Here is a 19,504-nt window from a genome sequence, read left to right on the forward strand (position 1 = left end):
ATCTTGCCTGTTCTGTATCACCCGGTGCCTCTGAAATGCAAGCTTTGTTGCACACGGACCCCTGGCACTCAGCTGGTGTCTTCAGGGCCAGGACAGTGTCCTATTCACATTTCTGTCCCTTGCCCTGAACTCAGGGAACATGAGATGCTCAAAGTGTTTCAGTAAACATACGAAAGAGAAAGAGCGAGGGTCCGGGACTGTGGGGCTCTCTGCCTCCTGTGTGCGGGGACGGCGCCCTGAAGCCGCAAAGCCGTCTGGGCTCTGCTTCCAGACTCTCAGCCCCTCGAAAAAAAGGCAAGCTTCTCTTCCAAGGGAAGAGGCAGGGGCAGGCGGCTTTGCTGTCTATTTTAGGAAGTAAAATAGAAGCCTCTGTTTTAGTGCAAAGTCTCAGTAAGTTCTTCTGATTTTTTGATTACTAATTGCTAATGACGACAACACAAAGGTAAAACCTTTTAACAACAACTCTGGAGCCTGAGACTCGCCCCCAGGAAAAGCAGCTGCACCCAGACCGACCACAGCAGGGATACTAGCCGGAGCCCCGTGTGTCTCCTGTGTCCCTGAGCTGCATCCCGGGAGGGGCAGAGGCGGCCGGGGCGGGGCGCGGGGCTCCCCTGGGCTGGGCGCCTCCCGCCCGCCCGCGGCCCTCACCAGGAAGGCGCACAGCATGTAGAAGCTGAGGAAGTAGTAGTAGGCGAAGTCCGTGCCACAGGTGTACTCCTCCCCGGGGGCGTAGTCCGACTCGGGGTCACACAGCTGGCCGTAGCTGCAGGCCAGCAGGATCTCCTGCCATGCCTCCCCCGTGGCGCACCTGGAAGGCACAGGTCCCGCACCTCTCACTCTGGGGCCCAGGGGAGGGAGCCGCCAGCCCCCTGCGAGCAGGACGTTCGGGAGCAGGTTGGCACCCCTCAGGACCTGGGGTCCACAGGCTGCCCCTCTGCACTGAGGCTCCCCTGCTCTGCCTCTCGTGGGGTGCCCTAGGCAGGGGCTAAACCGAAAGGGGGCTTCCTGGACAGAGGCGCAAAATCGCTCCAGGACTCATGTCACCAGTGGGCAGCCAGAGGAACGCGGGGCCAGAAGTCGTCAAGGCCTCACCCTCCCTCTGATGGACACGGGGCCTCCGCCTCCCACCTGGGTGCAGCAAGGGTGGGGGACATGCACGACCCCAGAGCACCGTGGAGACGGCGGCCACTCGTCCAAGAGTGATTGAAAGGGGGGGCACAGGCTGTCCAGGGTGAGCATCCGAGAAGGACGGCAAAGCCTTGGCCCTTCTGGGCGAGTGCAGGGCCCACGAGTAGGAAGCCAGCTGGCCTCCCACAGACTTGGGGAGGGGGCGGCGGGGGCCTCCTGCCTGAAGAGCAGCAGCACCGCCTGAGGGAAGGTCTGGAAGTTGTTGTTCCGGTTGATTTGGGTCCCGTCCACCAAGGCAATCTTCCCGAACATCTGCAGGCCATGAAGGGCTGGACTGTGGACCTGGACAGGTCTCCCACCGGCCCCAGCGCCCCCGACACCCTCCAACTCAGGTCACACAAACCGGGCTACAGCTGACCCCTGAGCAATGCCGGGGTATAAGCCTACAGTCAGCTCCCCGCCGTGTATCCACGGTTCCACATCCACGGACTCAACCATGAATCCCGTGGAGCCTTAGTACAGCTCCCTGAAAAATTCACAGATACGTGGACACCCGAAGTTCAAACCTGCCTTATCCAAGGCTCACTTGTGTTTCCAAGGCTGGTTGAAGGTTTTCTTCTCAAGCCAAATAAATCTGGTGAGGGGGACAGTGTTCCTAACCAAGAGCTGACTTAGGGTCTCAATGTAGAGAGCAGGGTGCTCCAGGAGAGGGTAGCTGAGACCACCAGAACCTCCAGCAGGGGCCGTGGAGAGCAGTTCTGCCCTTGTCCATCTGCCCACAAGGTTCCCCTGGGCTGCCTCCTCCTGACTGATGCTGGGCCGGCTGGGAACCACCTCCTCCTCTGGGGCTGTGGCCAAGCCCCGGGCTCCCGGGATGCAGGGGGCAGGCTGGGTGAGGGTCCAGCCTGCAGGCCGGCCGGCCTCCCAGGGGCCCTCGGGCCCGCACCTGCATGCCGATGACCGCGTAGATGAAGAAGAGCATGACGATGAGCAGGGCGACGTAGGGCAGGGCCTGCGGGCGAGGACGGCGGCTCAGGGCGCAGGGCTCCGCTGCGCGCCCGGTGCAGGGCCCTCCCTTAGCTCCCTGGGGACCCCAGGCCCCTGGGCCGCACCCACGGCGGTCCCAACATCCCCGTAACCCATGGGGATACAGTCCCGTGGGTGGGCGAGGTCCCCTAGTGTGCAGGGTCCTGTGGGTGGGTGGGGTCTCATAGGTGGGCAAGGGTTCCCTGAGCGGGTGGGCTTCCGGGGTGGAGAGTCCCATGGTGGGGGGGGGTCACATGGGTAGGCGGGGTCCCGGGGTGGTTGCAGCCCCCTGGTGGGTGGGGTCCCATGGGCGGGGTCCCAGGCAGGTGGGGTTCCATGGGTGGGTGTGGTCCCCCATGGGCCGGGGGGGCCCCGGTGGGAGTGGTCACAGCGTGGGCATGGTCCAGCGGTGGGCGGAGCCCCGTGGGTGGGCGGGGATCCTGGGGAGGGTGGGGTCCTGGGGTGGGTGCATGGGAATTTTCCCAGGGTGGGCGCGGTCCCATGATGGGCGGGGGTCTCGGGGTAGGCGGGGTCCTGGGTGGGCGGGACTGCACACCTGGAAGGACTTGATGAAAGTCCAGAGCAGCGTGCGCACGCCCTCCGCGCGGCTCAGCAGCTTGATCAGCCTCATGACCCGGAACAGGCGGAAAAAGGCGCTGGAGATGCGGGCGCTCTCGTCGGGGTCCTGCGGGGCGCAGCCCCAGGGTCAGTCTGGGGCCGGGAGCGGGCGGGGTGAGGGCAGGCAGGCGGGGAGGGCAGTGTGTGAGGGACGTGTCGCGGTGGGGGTCTTCCAGCCCACCCAGCGGCGCCTGCTGGGACCTCGCACGGACCCTCGCGGGGCCCAGGGCCCTGGGCTTGCTCAGCCGGAGGCGGGGTGGGCGGGGCGCCAAGCAGTGCGCTGGGCGGACAGGGATTCCGTCCGCCCTGGGGGAGGCAGCGGCCAGGCCAGGTGCCTGCCCTCTGTCCTGCCTCGTGTCATCTCCTCCCCAAACTGCCACTCAGCCGAGAACCCCGGCAGCGCTCCCGCCCCTCCCCAGTGGCCCCCCACTCCCGCCCAGCGCAGAGTCTCCCAGAAGCTCAGCTGCTCTGTGGCCATCGATGCAACGGCCACTCCATGCCCGCCCTGCCCCGCACGTGGCTGTCCCAAGCCGGAAGGCCACTTCCCACGTGCCCCCCGACACACGATGAATGGCCAGGGAGAGCCCCCTGCCCGGCATTTGGTGTCCCCACAAGCTTGGTGCTGGTGACCTGTCACTGAGGTTCTCTGCCACCCAGGTTCTCTGGATGCTCCTGTCAGCACAGAGCCCCACTTCCCACCGCACCCATGCACACTCTGGTGGCAGAGAGTCTCCGCCCGCCCCCAGCCGGACCCTCGGGGGCCTGCTCGGGGCAGGGGGCCCTGAGCGCGTCCGCCCCATGCAGTCCAGCGGCCAGGCCCGGGCATGCAAGCTGCAGGGCAGAGCTGGCGGGCGAGCTTGGCAGGCTCATGCAGCCTGGAATTACAACGTTCCCGCAGCCGCCACCCAGGCAATACAGTCCCCCGCTGGAGGCCAGGAAAGTCTGTGGAGAGAGAGGGGGAGGGGAGAGAGGAGGGACATGGTGGGAGGGAGGTGAGGCGTCAGAGAGGACAGACCACAGAGGGTTACAGAGAGAACAAGGCGGGGGTGGGGGGGTGGGGGTGGGGGAGCGGTGAGGACCCCCGGCGGCGGGGGGCGGGTGTGAGGAGGAGGCTGTGGGGATGGTGAGGCGACAGGCCGGGGGCCAGGGAGCAAGAAGAGGAGGGAAGACTGAACATGGGCCGATCCCCCTCGCCTCCAAGATGCAGCCTGTGCGTCTGGGGTCTGTGGAGCTGGGGCTGTGTGTATGGCCATGGAGGAGAGCCCTGCTCACGGTCGCAGGAGAATCCAGGGGTGCTGGCCCCCATGAGGGTCCCATGCTCCAGGGACAAAAGCCCTCTGGGAGAGTCTGAGACCCCCTGCCTGGGAGCCGGACCAAGGCTTCCGTCTCAGGGGCCAGCCTCCTAGACGGGCTGGGCTGTGTGGGGGCAGCCTTTTCTCCTGTTTACTCTGAGCTCCTCCCTGGGGCCACATTTCTGGAGAAGCCCTGTTTCTGGAGCCCTGGGATGAGGAATCATGGTTTCATCTTTAATTATTTGGGAGACTGGTTCCCCGGGCAGCTTTCTGCTGGACCATGGGTTCTCAGCCCAGGCGGCACATCAGAATCACACAGAGAACTTAAAAAAATATACACCTTTGCTGGGTCCCCACTCGGCCGATTAAGTCAGCTCCTGGGGACTGGGCCTGGCTTCCAAGGCATAAATGCACCCAGGTGATTTAACATGCAGCCAGGAATGACAAGCCATGTGCCAAACCTGTGCTGCCAACGGGGTACCCGCAGCCACGTGGCCATTTGGATCACGGTGAAAACAACACAGGTATAGATATTCGCATCCCCGGCTGCGCTGGCCACATTTCACACCCGTGGCTCGTGGCTGCCACTGTGGACAGAGCAGAGCCCTCCCGGCAGAAAGTGCTAACAGACGGCGCCGCCCTCTCTGCTCTCTGGATTATACGGCAGGGATATGAGTCAGCGTTTTAATTCAAAGTCTTAACATGACTTTAAGCAAACAGGCCTGGTGATGGACATCTGCTGTCCCTAAAAATCCCACGGCGACCAATGGCACTCTCGTCCCTCCTGCACAGAAGAAAGGGCTCTGCCCGACCCCAAAGCCCCCCCACCCCCCACATGGGCCTCAAGCTTCAAGAAGACTGATTGTCATCCGGGTCGAGACTGAACGGGTGAGAGGTGCTGCCCCAAACCCTGGGCTACTTCCCAGAAAGGCCTGGGCGTGAAGGAGACGTGCATGCAGGCCCCATGGGCGCCCTGGTTTGCCGCCTCGGCCCCGCCCCCTCCAGCCGCATACATAAGGATGGAGTTCCATCTGTCCTGCATGTGGGGTGAACCGGACCCCAGGCCAGGCCTGCCCTCCACCACAGAAGGCGCTGCTCTCTGCAGGCCTCCCCTTGCTGACTCCAGACTTGTCCTTAGCCCCCTTCCCTGGCCCCCATCCTGCCCCCACCCACCCACGAGGGCTGGCCCTGGGCTGGCAGGGCTGCAGTGCTCATTGGTGGGCCGTGGGCGCGCGTTGGCTTGGGGCTGGTCCACTCCTGGAGTAAGCTCCTCACGGCCACCTGCATCCCTGTCAGGGGCTGGCCAGGCCTCTCCAAGATGCAGCTGGCAGGCGCGCAGTCTAGGGGATGCGGCCTTGTGATCCCAGCCTCAGGCTCCGGGATGCCCTTCCTGTCCCCTGCTCCCCTCCTTTACCTGCAGCCTCCCCAGCTTCAGGTTCTCAGCGAGGCCGCCCTGCCGTCTGTCACCCCCACAGCCCATGGCCTGGGTGCTCCCTGGCCACAGCCCAGAGGCCCTGCTGGCTGGATGCTGTGGGAACCTCCACTCCCCTGTGCTCCAGCCGTCCCCTCCCTCTGTGTATGGGGCAGCTGCCACGTGCTGGGGGCAGTGACCCGTGTTTCCTGGCCTGTGTTTCCAACGACGCACGACCCACCCCATACACAAGGCAGCTCCAAGCCCCAGTGCAGAATCATGGAGATGCCCGCCTCCGCCAATGTCCCCGACGCCTTCCTTCCTGCGGCCCGGGGCGGCACTTAACTCATCCCGCTGTCCACACAGCCACGGGACTCAAGTCCCCCTCCTGCTCGGGGATGAACTGGGCTCCCAGAGCCAGTGCTCGCCGGGGACCCCAGGGCTCCTGCCCAAGGACGTGGATCCTGCAGGCGCCCCGCCCCCCCCAGCCTGATTCTCCCCGGAGCCCAGGACGCGCTGTAATTTCTCCCGGTTTCAAAAGAAACTCTCCTTGGCTGCACACTCTCTCCTACTTCGAGGCGCCTTCTCTTTGCAGGAAAAAGAGAGAACCATCCAGGCCCTCAGCCCGCTCTGCCTCTCACCCATCCCGACTCCCAACGGGTGTCCTCCCCTGGGAGGCCGTAGGACAGGGGTCCTGGAGAGCACCACCGGCCAGCCCCTGGACCTTCGCCCTCCAGACGCCCTGCTCTCGGCCGCTTGTCTCACCCACTTCCACGACCCTAAATGCCAGCTCCTTCCTGGAGTCTCCGACTCAGGGCTCCAGCCTGACCAGCCTGTGTGCTCCAGGCCTGTGAACCCGAGCCCGCTCCGTGTCACCACCTGCGCTGTCGCACCCCGAACAGGACTCTTGGTTCCTGCCCTACCCCCCCTCCTCCCGGAGTTTCCATGTCTCAGAAAACGGAAGCTCAGTTTCTTGGGCAAGATCCTTGCAGTCACGGTTGATTACTTTTCCTCCCCCCGAATCAAGTTCATCAACAAATGCTGTCAGCTCAACACTCCAAGCAGATCCAGCTGCTGGTCACGGGTCCCCTCCACAGCTCACGCGCCACCCCTCATCGGGTGATCAGAGCACGTCCTGACTGCTCCCCCAAGTGACCCCGAGTGTCCCCTGCAGCTTGCCATCAGTGCAGCACCCAGAGGGGCCTCTGAGAAGCAGAGTCAGACCAGGTGTGAGCGCCTCCAGGGGCTCTCATCCCCCCAGAACAAAATCTCGGACTCTAACAAAGAACTAATTAACAAACTGTGGAAAATTCTTCAAGAAATGGGAATACCAAACCACCTTACCTGAGAAATCTGTATGCAGGTCAAGAAACAACAGTTAGAACCGGACCCAGAACAACAGACTGGTTCCAAATCGGTAAAGGAGTCCCTCAAGGCTGTACATTGTCACCCTGCTTATTTAACTTACATGCAGAGCACATCATGAGAAATGCCAGGCTGGATGAAGCACAAGTTGGAATCAAGATTGCCGGGAAAAATATCAATAACCTCAGATATGCCGATGACACCATCCTTATGCAGAAAGTGAAGACGAACTAAAGAGCCTCTTGATGAAAGTGAAAGAGAAGAGTGAAAAAGTTGGCGTAAAGCTCAACATTCAAAAAATGAAGATCACGGCATCCAGTCCCAACACTTCATGGCAAATAAATGGGGGAAACAATGGAAACAGTGACTGATTTTATTTTCTTGGGCTCCAAAATCACTGCAAGATGGTGATTGCAGCCATGAAATTCAAAGACGCGTGCTCCTTGGAAGGAAAGTTATGACCAACCTAGACAGCATATTAAAAAGCAGAGACATGACTTTGCCAACAAAGGTCCGTCTAGTCAAGGCTGTGGTTTTTCCAGTGGTCATGTATGGATGTGAGAGTTGGACTATAAGGAAAGCTGACCACTGAAGAATTGATGCTTTTGAACTGTGGTGTTGGAGAAGACTCTTGAGAGTCCCTTGGACTGCAAGGAGATCCAACCAGTCTATCCAAAAGGAGATCAGTCCTGGGTGTTCACTGGAAGGACTGATGTTGAAGCTGAAACTCCAATACTTGGCTACCTGACGAGAAGAGCTGACTCATTGGAAAAGACCCTGATGCTGAGAAAGATTGAAGGCAGGAGAAGAAGGGGACGACAGAGGATGAGATGGTTGGATGGCATCACTGACTCAATGAACATGAACTTGGGCAAGCTCTGGGAGACAGTGACGGACAGGGAGGCCTGGTGTGCTGCAGTCCATGGGGTCACAAAGAATTGGACACGACTGAGTGACTGAACTGAGGAAAGGATGTGGTGCAGCCCCTGCCCTGTTTCTGAGCTCAGCTCCCCACTCCCCAGCCCTGCCACCAGGCCTCCCGCTGGCCCTCAGCCCACCCCCTCCTAGCTACCCCTGCTGAGGGGCTGTGCTCTGCCCCCCACCCCGCACGCATGCCTCCTGCAGGGCTGGACTGGGGCCAGCTGATGCCACCTCCCACCCCTTCACTGGCCACACCTGCCACGTGGTGGGTTGGTTTTCACTGCCTGTCTCCCCGGGTGCCCCTGTTCATTGCTGTATCTCTAGCCCACATGGGGGCACGAGGAAAGTATCTGAGGAGGCGATGACCGCCTCCCTAACTGGGCACCTGCTTTCAGTCGTCTCACCTCCTGCCCTCACCTCCAGATTCACTTTTTAGAAGTGCAGCTTTGATCCTTCCACTGCCCTGTTCAGAGACCCCCAGTGACCCCCCACTGCGGGCGACACAAGGTTTGAGCCCCCACTTGCCTCTCCAGCAGCTCCCCCAGCCCCGCACTCCGGCCTGCTTCTGCTGAGCTGAGCTCTCCACACCCTGGACCTTCTGTTTACTCATCTGGCTCCCGCAGCCACCCTGCTGGTGTGGCTTGTCCCCTCCCCACCTCCCTTTCCTGAAGGTCCCTTCACATGGCACCACCTCCATGCAGCCTTCCCTGACCACCCCACCCAGAAAGGACGGCTCCTGCCCACGGTGGCGCTTGCCGTGGGCCGCCGGGCACCCTCACTGTGCCTGGACTCTGAGGTGTGTGCTCTGCAGGGTCTGTGGTCTGGGGTGCTGGGCTGCACACCAGTGGGTCCCCCACAAGGGTCTGTGGCCTCAGCCCCGCCCCAGCGATGGCTCCGCCCGCCCGGTACTCACGTCAATCTCACTGAGGATGACGTCGATGATGCTGCCGATCACAATCAGGAAGTCAAACACGTTCCAGGGGTCCCCAAAATAGCCCTGGGGGAGGGGGGTCCCAGGGTGAGCTGTGGAAGGAAGGAGCTCGGCGGCCCCTGTTGCAGAATTGCTCAGGGGGGGGGCATGATGCCACTTCCCCGGGGGTGCTCCAGGGCCCCTCCTCTGCTCCCTTCCCTCCAGAGCATAAAGTGGTCCAACAGGAAGGCAGCATGCCTGGGAGACTCAGGATTGGGGTCCTGTCCACAGAGGGAAGTCTTCCCCAGCCCGGCCCGCTGAAACCCAGTCTGGGGCTTGCGGGCAGACCTGACAGGGTGGGGTGGGTAGTGTGGACTTGGGGACCAGGACGCTCCCTGGCCCCGGGGCTGCTGCTCAGACGCTCAGGAACCAAAGGGGCACCGGCACATACTGTCCACTCCTGCGGCCAGAACTGAGCAGCCGGCCGGCTCTGAGTGCCCAAGGGCTGCCCGGGAGGACGAGGCCGTGGGGGGCTCCGTGGGAAGGTCGCCCCGTGGCCACACGCGCTCGCCTCTCCCCCGAGCCCAGGACTCACCCTGGCCTTGAACGCCATGAGCTTGAGGACCATCTCCAGCGTGAAGATGATGGTGAAGGCCACGTTGAGAATGTCAGAGATGTGGTTCATTTGCTCCGACTGGTTGTAGTGCTGCGGGGGACACAGCGAGGGGCTGGGCGGCTCCCCCAGAGCCCCGCCTTCTTCCCCAGCCCCTGCCCCGCTTTCCTTGGTCTCAGAGAACCCGGAGCCTGATCCAGCCACATCCAGAATCCTACTGGGCCTCATGGCCATGCCCTCTCCCCGGAAGGACTGTGAGGGGAGGAGAGGGTGGCCCAGCCCTGGTCCCATGAGCAGGTTACCCACACACATCTGTTCTGGGAGGCCAGCAGGGGAGCTCTGGGGCCAGCTTCCCGGCGCTGCCTAGGTGCAAGACCAGGAGAAAAGCCCCCTGGTTCTAGGTCACCTGTGCCTGCCGGCTGCCCCCCCGGGACACGGTGGCAGCCCAGAGCAGCGCCCGCAGCCCTCTCGAGTGTCCCCTATGACCCTCCTGAGATCTGTGTCCTCCAGCGTTTCCCAGGAGTCTCTCTCATTCTTTTAAAAATAAAGTTGACAGAAGCCCACTTCTTCCCTGAGACCTTCCCAGGCAGCAGAGGCTCTGGCACTGCCCCCACCCCAGCCCTACCCGTCCTGGCTGGACTGCCGGACCCCTGTTCCTGCCTCGGGCCCCCATGTGAGCCCGGCCCCTCCGCTCTGGACCCCCAGCTCGGGACTCCCTTTCCAGACCCGCCCCACCCGACAGCCTGTGGTCCTTGGGAGTGTGTGTGACTCCTGGGCCAGGGGCCTTGCTGTGCGATTCTATTGATTCACGGGCATAAGGGATCAGATAATTAAGGCTTCATAACCATGCTGCTTGAGGAGCTTCCCTGGTGGCTCAGTGGTAAAGAACTCGCCTGCCAATGCAGGAGACACAGGTTCGACCCCTGGGAGGGGAAGATCCCCTGGAGAAGGAAATGGCAACCCACTCTAGTACTCTTGCCTGAGAAATCCCATGGACAGAGAAGCCTGGTGGGCTACAGTCCACGGGGTCCTCAAAGAGTCGGACTCGCCTGAGGGACTGCGTGTGCAGTGGTGCTGCTGACTGTGACCTGCCTACCGAGTGTGCTTGTCCCCTCAGACACCTGTGCTGTAAATATTAAACCCACTTTTCTTGGGACTGGAGCCAACATTCCAACCATCTCCACCACCCAGAAGCACAGCAGCAGAAGGAAGACAGAGAAGGCCCTTTGGGCTTCCCACAGGGCCCACCCCGAGCAGCCACCCCCTTCCCAGAGTGGCTGCGGCCCCGTGTGCACCTGAATCACCGCTTTCATACACTGCCGCGTGCCTGGCACCCGGGCCTGCGGCCCACTCCCCTCTCTGCCCCGCGGGGCACCTCAGCACAATGGCTGGCACAGAGTGGCTATCCAGCCTGGGGCCCCTCCGCTGGGCTGCCCAGGCCCTGGTCCCAGGGGCCCTGGTCCCGGGGGCCCTGTCCCAGCGGCCTCACCTGCATGCCCAGGCAGATGGTGTTGAGCATGATGAGGGCGAACATCAGGTACTCGAAGTAGGAGGAGGTGACGACGTACCACACCTGGTACTGGTAGGGGTTCTTGGGGATGTAGCACCTCAGCGGCCGGGCCTTCAGGGCGTACTGCACGCACTGGCGCTGAGATGGCAGCGCTGGGCACGTCAGCGCCGGAGCCCCGCCCCCGCCCCCGCCCCGGGGCCGGAGGGTCCTGCCCTCGGCAGGCCAAGCGCGGCTGTGGCCTCTGCCGGGCTGTTCAGGGAAGGGTCCCCCCCAGGCTGTGGTCCCTCTGGAGCCGACAATGCCAGTTTCTAGGGGCTCTGGGCATCACGATAGGTCCACAGGGGGCCCCACCCGACCACTGAGTGCTGCTTCAGGTGGGAGATGGGCTGGAGGAGGGTCGTGGGTCACCCCCACCCCAGGGCCCTTTCCCTGGCCCGAGCCTCATGCCGGCTGCAGGGGCCCAGCACCTGGTTCTTGTCCAGCTCACAGTTCTTGTACTCAGTCTCCCCCTGCTCCTGGAAGGTGACGATGACGAAGCCCACGAAGATGTTCATCATGAAGAAGGCGATGAGGATGATGTAGACGATGAAGAAGACGGCCATCTCCACGCGGTGGTTGTACACGGGGCCCTTGTCCTCCTCGTGTGAGTCGATGGCCTTGTACAGCAGCCTGGGGTGGGCAGAGGACAGAAGTGGGCTGGGCGGGCTAGGCTGAGGCTGAGCCCGGCTGGGAAGGGCGGGCCCCGACCCACCAGCCGTGGGGGGCCGCCTGGACAGTCACCTGTGGAGGAGTTAGGACCCTGCCCGGAAAGGCTGGGCAGGTTGGGCAAGGGGCCTGCCTCCCGTCCCACACAGGGTGCCGTGTCCCCCAGTCACACGGTGGGGGGGTGCCCCTGTGGCCAGGGAGGCCCAGGCCCACGAAACCCCGGTCAGGCTGTCCCTGGAGTGAGCCGCCCGTCCCACACACACGCTGTGAGAGCCCCTGGCACGCCCGCCAGGTGGTTCCCGGGCCTCCCCCGGGCATGGCTGTGTCTCCGGGGTCCCCGCTCACTCACTCAGGCCATCCTTCGAAGGTGGACACAGTGAAGAGGGACATCATGGCCGAAAGCACGTTGTCGAAATGGAAGGCGTTGTGCACCCACTGGCGGGGACGCACCTCTATCTGCGTGGGGTCTCCATCTTTGTACACGTAGTAGTAGCCCCTGGGGTTGGGGGGCCAGGTCACCACACTGCACGCGGGCCCCCTCCCCACGTCCTCCCAGCCCTGGGCAGTGAGTGTGCTCCGGACCTGGGACCCTCCCCAAGGTCACCCGAGGAAGGGCCTCTGTGAGCCCGAGGAGCTCAGGTTCCCCAGTTCCCCAGCGGAGGGCCGCCCTGCCGCGCATGAGGGCCCCCTTGCACACCTGCACTCCTCCTCCGTCATCTTGGACAAGTCGTTGCAGCTGAAGAACTTCCCCTGCGTCCCAGAGGGAAGGAGGGAGACAGGTTGTCATGGAAACAGGGTGGAAAGATGGGGTGGCACGGAGAAAGGAGGGCAGGGTCTGGGTCTCCCTCTGTAGGGCAGCCTGGCCGTGGGGCAGGGCCCAGGACTGTCTGTCACACCCTGCTCCCCGCCGGGCAGACAGCAGCGAGGCTGGGCACCGGCTCCTGCGTGATGGCACTGCTGGTGCCCAGGCCGGCCTCGGGAAGGGAAGCACGGGCATAGCCCCTGCCCCTCTGCTGGGTCTCCCTGTCACAGAGCAAGGACCAGGGTGCCCTGCCTCCCCACGTCCCACCCCCCCCCCCCCCCCCCGGCTCAGGCCCTGGGACAGAGCCCAGCTGGGACGGATGAGACCTCTTATCTCCACATGTCGCGGGGGTCCTGGCACACCCACCCCCAAGGCTCAGTGGGTGGGCTCTGTGAGCCCCTCTGCAGATTTAAGCCTGAGCAGCTTCTTCTCTGATCTACCTCACACACTGGGTGCCCACGGAAGGTTTCATTTGGGCAAAAGGAAGTGATTGCCAGTCTGCCTGTAGCTAAATTAAATTTGAACCCGCAGATACTGGTCCAGGTCCCTCAAGGGCCAGGAGAGGGAACTGCCTCCTCAGGCACACAGGACAAGCTGAAGGCCACACCCATCCCTGTCACCACCTGCCCTGATGTCTCGGAGCAGAAAGTGAACGTATGTGGGCGAGCGGGGACTGGGGCTCTGTTGATAAGAGACTAAGGCACAGAGCGGGTGGAGGGCGGAAGGGCAGCTGCTCCTCGTTCCCTGGGGAGCGAGTCTGGGGGGCTCCTATGTGGCGGCCCAGAAGGTGCCAAGGTGAGAATGAGTTGGTCACATCGAGACCCTGCCCTCAGGGGTGCCAGGGTCCCCAGGCTGCAGAGGGCAACGCTGGGCAGAAGGGTGGGGCAGCCTGGCTGGAGCTGGGGGATGGGCCGCACGCAGCCTGCTCTGAGCACTGTTTTGAGACTAAGCTGTTAGTCCCACTGCGCCAGGACAGAAACCCACAGGACCCGGCCCCTAAACGTCCTCTGGGAGCCCCACCCTGACAGCTCTCCCCAAAGCCTGCCCCTGCCCACAGGGACGACCTGGTGGGGTTTGCTGCGTAGCCCTCTCAAGCCCTAGCAGAGACCTGGACCCAGAGAAATTGCCCTCAAAATGTGAGTTGAATGAATGAAGGATTGTGAGATGAAACTATTGCATATCTCACAGTGACTGAGACTACATAATCGTGATTGGAAAGATGGTGCTTTGGGGGCAGGAGCAGAGGGTTCTGGAAGGACCCGGAAGGCCGTGAATGTGGATGTGTCCTCGGGGTTGTGTCTGTGTCCCGCATGCAGTCTAAAAGCCAGAGGCGTCCAGCGGCCAGCTCTGGAAAGGAAGCCGGACTGCAGGGCTGGCTGAGTCCCAGACGGGAGTGAATGGCTGAGTTCCCCCAGGAAACAGAACTGGAGGGGGCAGCTCCCAGACGGGACACAGCAGACCCCCACCCCCGCCCTGCAGAAGCTCCCGGTGGACACACTGGCGGGCACTCAGGTTGCAGAGGCGGGGTGGGTGAGGGTTAGGGCCAGCCCTGTCCCCGAGGGTGGAGGGGACGACAGCAGGGAGGATGCTGCTCGGGCCGGCAGACCGGGGCCTCGATCCGGAGAGCCAGTGAGACAGCGGGGGGCCACCCCTGAGGGTCCGCACTCAGGCTCCTGACAGCGTGCCTTACACCCATGCATTCAGGACACCCGCCCTCACAGCCAGCCTCCCTTTGCTTGGAGGGGACGTGGGCCAACCAGCGCTGGGCGGGGGGCCGGCGGGGCTCACCTTGAAGAGCTGGACGCCGATGCAGGCGAACATGAACTGCAGGAGGGTGGTGACCAGGACGATGTTCCCGATGGTGCGGATGGCCACAAACACACACTGCACCACGTGCTGCAGGGGTGGGGGCCCCGGTCGGCACCTGCCCCTTCTCGCCACCCAGCCCAGCCCAGCCCAGGGGCCTCGAGTGCAAGCCTCGCTGCCTCCCAGCTTGTCGAGGACAGAAGGGGTTGACGGGACAGAGCTGCCCAGGTGCATCCCCATCCCCACCGCGAAAAGGGGGCGGGCCGAGCCGGTGCTGTCTGGGCCAAGTCTGGAGTCAGCCTCGGGGCCCCTTCCCCCGAGGGCCCCTCTGCGCCCCTCTCACCTTCAGGCCTTTGGCTCTGTTGATGGCCCGGAGCGGCCGGAGCACCCTCAGGACCCTCAGGATCTTCACCACAGAGATGGCACTGGACCTGGGGGCGGCCCGCTCAGCCTCCCCCTGCCCCCAGCTCTCTGCGCCCCCGCCTACCTGCCCGGCCCTCCCCCTGAGGCTGCGTGTGTCCCGCCCTGGGACACAGGGGCCTCCCGCCCTGGGCTGCCTCCCTCCGGGGCGGCCCACAGACCTGCCCCTCCGTCAGACAGGAGCTCCCCGGGCACCAGGGCCGTGTTCCCCACGGGGCTGGGGGCGACCACCCTCTCTCCACATGCCCTCCTGGTCTCCTACACACACTCTGCCTGCCGAACCTTGTCACTCAGACCACTTGGTGCCAGCCCAAGAGACCCTGAATGCCATCCCCAGGCAGCTCGGGGCCCACCAACCCACACGGGCGGCTGCCCCACTCACTCGAGTCCCATGGAGATGAGGGACACAGCCACCACCACCAGGTCCAGGATGTTGAAGTAGTTGCGGCAGAAAGAGCCCTTGTGCAGGAAGGCCCCGTAGGCGGTCATCTAGGGGAGAGGCGGCGTGCTGGTGGGCGAGGGGGGCTGGGGACACACCCCGGTGGGTGGAGCCTGGGGACACGCCCCCCAGTGGGTGGAGCCTGGGGACACGCCCCCAGTGGGTGGAGCCTGGGGACACACCCCCGGTGGGTGGAGCCTGGGGACACGCCCCCAGTGGGTGGAGCATTGGGCACGCCCCCTGGTGGGGTGGAGCCTGGAGACACTCCCCCTGGTGGGGGTGGAACCTGGGGACACTCCCCCTGGTGGGGTGGAGCCTGGGGACACTCCCCCTGGGGAGGGCACCTGGGGACACTCCCCCTGGGGAGGGCACCTGGGGACACTCCCCCTGGGGAGGGCACCTGGGGACACTCCCCCTGGGGAGGGCACCTGGGGACACTGCCCCTGGGGAGGGCACCTGGGGACACTCCCCCTGGTGAGGGCACCTGGGGACACTCCCCCTGGTGAGGGCACCTGGGGACACTCCCCCTGGTGAGGGCACCTGGGGACACTCCCCCTGGTGAGGGCACCTGGGGACACTCCGGGATGAGTCCTCAGGGCGCTGCCCCATCCTCAGCGCCCGGTTCTGGGAGCGCAGGGACCTCTCTTGGGCAGCGAGGCCTGCCCTCTGCCCTGCAGACACAATTCCCCCTCCTCTCCCTCCTCCTCTTCCTCTTCCTCCCTCCTTTTCTTCCTCCTCCTCTCTCCTCCTCTTCCTCCCTGGAAAGTGTCCTAGGCGTGGTTGGGTCAGACTCAACAGCCCGTCAACCCTGAAGACCTTGCCCGGCGCCATTCCCCCACCTCAAACGTGCTGTATCCCAGCCCAGAGGGGCCACTTTCTCCTCTCTGGGCACATTTCAAACATCTCTGTACAATGCATCAGTCACTGTTTCGTCCTGGATTGCCCTACTCTCTCTCTGATGAAGTCCTGTCCAATCTCAAGGCCTAACTCTAACGTCACCACCTCCAAGAAGTCCTCCTGGACCCCAAGGAGCTACCATTTCCCTCTGATTAATTTCTTCAATAAACAGGCCCCTGAATGAAGGGACTGTCCTCCCTTCATACTGCAGCCGGCTCTGGGCCTGCTCCCCTTGCACGGCTCGACCTCTGCCCCCAGACCCCCACCATGATAGTGTGAACCCAGTGTGTCCGCTGTGAGAACAGGAGGGCAGCGGTGTGCTATGGATGTGGGGGCATGGGGTGGGGGGCATGAGAGGGCAGGGCTGCCAAAAACCCCGCCCAGGGCAACAGCCACTTCTCTGGGACCCTGGGGGAGCCCTTTCAGTCACTGACAACAAAGGTCTGGGAACAGATCGCTGCTCCCCATCCGCACTTAGGTGAGCCAAGCCTGGATGGTGGAAGAAGGTGCCCAAGGCTTCACAGACACGCAGGGCACTCTGCTGAGAGATGCACGGGCTGCCCACTGACCATACCCCAGGCCTGCACCCCCCTGCCTGCTCGCTCGCTCAGGCCGGCTCTGAGACCACCCGGCCCCCTGGGTCCTGAGAGTCCGTCCCTGCTGCTCTCCGCCTCCTTCCGGCTTGCCCCTCCTCCCTGCAGCCCAGCCCCCGGGGGGGCACAGCCTGTGTGAGTGGGACCCCAGCCGACCCGCGGTGTGGTCTCATGGCCTTCGCTCACCTTGAGGACAATCTCCACAGTGAAGACAGAGGTGAACCCGATGTCAAAATACCCAAGGATCTGGTGGCAGGGCAGGGGTCAGTGAGAGAAGGAGCAGGGCTGGGCCGGCATCGTTACCTTCATCACCACACCACCGTCACCGTCAAGACCACCCCCACCCCACTACCACCATCCCCCTAACACCATTCCCCCCCGCCACCAAGAGCACCCCACCCCACCATCCCCCCCACTAATCCCCCATCACCAGCCCCCACCACCCCCATCCTCTCCCACCCCCCACCACCACCGTCACCACCATTACACCACCGTCACCGTCAAGACCACCCCCACCCCACTACCACCATCCCCCCAACACCACCACCATCACCACACTACCATCACCGTCAAGACCACCACCATCCCTACCATCATCACTGCTAAAACCCAGCACCCAGAGCCTGTCTAGGGCGCATGCTGTGACCACACTGTCCAGAAAGAGTGAGTCGGGCAGCTTTGGCCCTCTGGGGACTTAAACTCTAAGCAACTGTGATGCTGGGGGCCACACAGCGGATACAGCTGGACGGGGGGCCTCAGGGTGAGGTGTGGGTGCCTGAGGCCTGGAGTGGGGGGCGCTGAGTTGGCTGCTGTCACCTGGTTCCTCACGGACTCAGCCCGGAGGGGGTCCTCAGCTGCCAGGGCTGCGCTGCTGAGCAGGATGAAGAGCAGGATGAAGTTGGTGAACCACGTGGCGTTGACGATGCGGTGGCACAGGACGCGGATCCTGCGGGCGGGCGGGGGGCCAGGAGGCTCTGAACGGGGCCTTGGGCCCCAGCAGCCTCCGCCCTGGTCAGTGGAGAAGGTCAGCCTGCATCCAGGTGGTCTCTGCTGGACTTGCCGGGCCCCGCCCCCTTCTGTTGCTATGCAGCCCCATCCCATCCCTCAACAAGCCCTCCCCCAACACTCCGCCCATCCCACGGCTCCCATCAAAACACGGGGCAGGCTGCTCTCCAGTCTCGGGTCCTGAGGCTGACCGCTGAAACTCCAGGACAACTGTGGTCTGTTATCTAAAGGCGTCAGACTGAAGCCCGTGAGAACTACAGCCCCACTCTGCTCTCAGGAAGGAACCAACATATCCAGTCCCGCTCAGATGTGAGTAACGCATGAGGCTTAAAATATATGTCTCCTGGGGATGCTGGCACTTTAAATGGGGCAAAAGATCTGAAGTTAAAGGATGCCTTTCTCACAGTGTAACTGTAGGCCCAGAGAATTGGGAGAAGGCTGTCTCCTCAGAGCAGGAAGCAGCCTTCTCTCTGAGACCCCACCACCACCCTGCCCCACTGCCGAGGGGCCACCCACTTGTTGGTGGGGCTGAAGATGAAGAAGGCGCTGGCTTCTGGAATGGGCACTGCCTTCTCCTTCAGCTGCAGCTCAGCCAGCGGACGGGGCCGGGGGCTTATCGGGACCTCGGGCTCGTCTTCCTCATCGTCCCCTGTGGGGAGGGGAGAGAGGCTGGGGTGTCTTTCGATGCTTCGCTATTCCCTTGGCTCCTGTGCTCTGAACCTAACCGTGACCCCTCAGCAGCCAGGGAGTGCCATGCGGCATGGGGGGCCAGCAGGGTCCAGCCGGGCATCTCCCTTCCCCACAGCACGCTGGCCTGAGAGCTGTCGGCCTCAGGACCTTCCGGAAGTGGGGCAGGAGCAAGGTCCCAGAGCCTTGCTGCTGCAGCTCCTGTCTCGGGGCTAGAGGCACCACCTGGGGTGGCTCACAAGCTGGGGGTGCAGGGGGCCCTGCTCTGCAAGCGACCGCAGTGCTGGGCCCGGCTCTGCCCTGACTTGCCTGCCAGGCAGGCCCCCACCTCGTGCCGTTGATGAGGGCAGGAGTCCTGTTGAGATAAATGGACTCGGAACTTCTCTCTCCTGGGGTCGGGTTCCACAAATCCTCATTCGGGCGGGGGAACAGCCAGCAGGAGGAGCCACCCTGCACACCCCGCCCTCGGTCTCAGGACCCTCACCTGGGAAGTCGGCCGAGGGGTAGGGGTCCTTCACCTCGTTGACGTTGGATTCAAACTCGTCGATCTTCAGCTGGAGGGAGGAACATGATGAAGATGAAAACCAGGGCTGTGGTCCCCACTGGCCAGAGGGCGTGCAGGTGTGAGCTCACCCGAGCCTCCCTACGGCCTGGGGGTGCTGGTGTCACGGTCCTTCCCATCTCACGAAGGGGAAGCCAGGCCCAGAAAGCCACCGGGACCCCCGCCTGTCTGAGCCTGAGCGCCGTACCCCGCGCTTAGTTCTCAGAAGACACAGGAGTCCCCAGGCCAGGACCCCCCACCCCCTGCCCCTTTGAACTCTACTTCCTCAGCCCCCAGGCCGGGACAGAATGGCAGGGCTGGAAGCTGGTCTGCACTGCTCCGTGGAGCAGAGTATCAGATGGGCAAGGGGCACAATACAGGGGAAGTCTGCTTCCTCGGTTTGGGTATGTGTGCCCTCAGCACAAAGGCTTCCCTGCGATGGAGCTGCCCTCACCTGGCTGGTGCCCAGGCAGACAGCCCCCTTCCCGCAGCACCCACTCTAAGGCACGGGCGAAAGGGGGACTTTCAGAGGCCCCTCCTCGCGGCCCCTGAGAGCACCCCACGGGCTGATGGGCTCACCTTGGCGGTGGTGGGGATGCCCTCCCCCTTGGGTTTCTGCTCCAGCTTCTTGGCCACCGTCGCCTTCTCCTCCTCCGACTTGTCTGGGAGACCCCTGAGTTAGAAAACCAAGCAAACCCAAAATGGAGGCCCTGCTCCTCCATGGAAGAGAACCTCCACCTTTTGGGGTCCGATCAGCCTGAGGGCGCCCCCCCCGACCCCACCCAGGGCTCAAGGCGGGGGTGCTCCGCGGGGGC

At 63.3% G+C, this 19,504-nt stretch overlaps 1 protein-coding gene across 2 annotated transcripts in view; it reads right to left on the reverse strand.

Annotated features, from left to right (window-relative positions):
• The window catches only part of CACNA1S (calcium voltage-gated channel subunit alpha1 S), a 57,745-nt gene that overhangs the window by 8,877 nt on the left and 29,364 nt on the right, over positions 1–19,504 (reverse strand). Inside the window, exons 15-33 of one of the 2 annotated variants that reach the window (XM_052653454.1) lie at positions 19,269–19,362; positions 18,633–18,702; positions 17,978–18,110; positions 17,273–17,402; positions 16,643–16,702; positions 14,910–15,016; positions 14,451–14,538; positions 14,090–14,197; positions 12,197–12,249; positions 11,849–11,995; positions 11,262–11,463; positions 10,774–10,932; positions 9,267–9,377; positions 8,675–8,758; positions 3,661–3,714; positions 2,711–2,839; positions 2,075–2,140; positions 1,349–1,440; positions 649–808 (exon numbers count right to left, since the gene is read on the reverse strand). In XM_052653454.1, coding sequence (XP_052509414.1) covers positions 649–808; positions 1,349–1,440; positions 2,075–2,140; positions 2,711–2,839; positions 3,661–3,714; positions 8,675–8,758; positions 9,267–9,377; positions 10,774–10,932; positions 11,262–11,463; positions 11,849–11,995; positions 12,197–12,249; positions 14,090–14,197; positions 14,451–14,538; positions 14,910–15,016; positions 16,643–16,702; positions 17,273–17,402; positions 17,978–18,110; positions 18,633–18,702; positions 19,269–19,362 — 2,047 coding nt within the window. Of the gene's footprint in view, positions 1–648; positions 809–1,348; positions 1,441–2,074; positions 2,141–2,710; positions 2,840–3,657; positions 3,715–8,674; positions 8,759–9,266; positions 9,378–10,773; positions 10,933–11,261; positions 11,464–11,848; positions 11,996–12,196; positions 12,250–14,089; positions 14,198–14,450; positions 14,539–14,909; positions 15,017–16,642; positions 16,703–17,272; positions 17,403–17,977; positions 18,111–18,632; positions 18,703–19,268; positions 19,363–19,504 lie in introns of both variants that reach the window. The other variant, XM_052653453.1, reaches the window with a different exon arrangement.

Source organism: Budorcas taxicolor, chromosome 16, assembly GCF_023091745.1.
Source record: "Budorcas taxicolor isolate Tak-1 chromosome 16, Takin1.1, whole genome shotgun sequence".
Classification (NCBI taxonomy): domain Eukaryota; kingdom Metazoa; phylum Chordata; class Mammalia; order Artiodactyla; family Bovidae; genus Budorcas; species Budorcas taxicolor.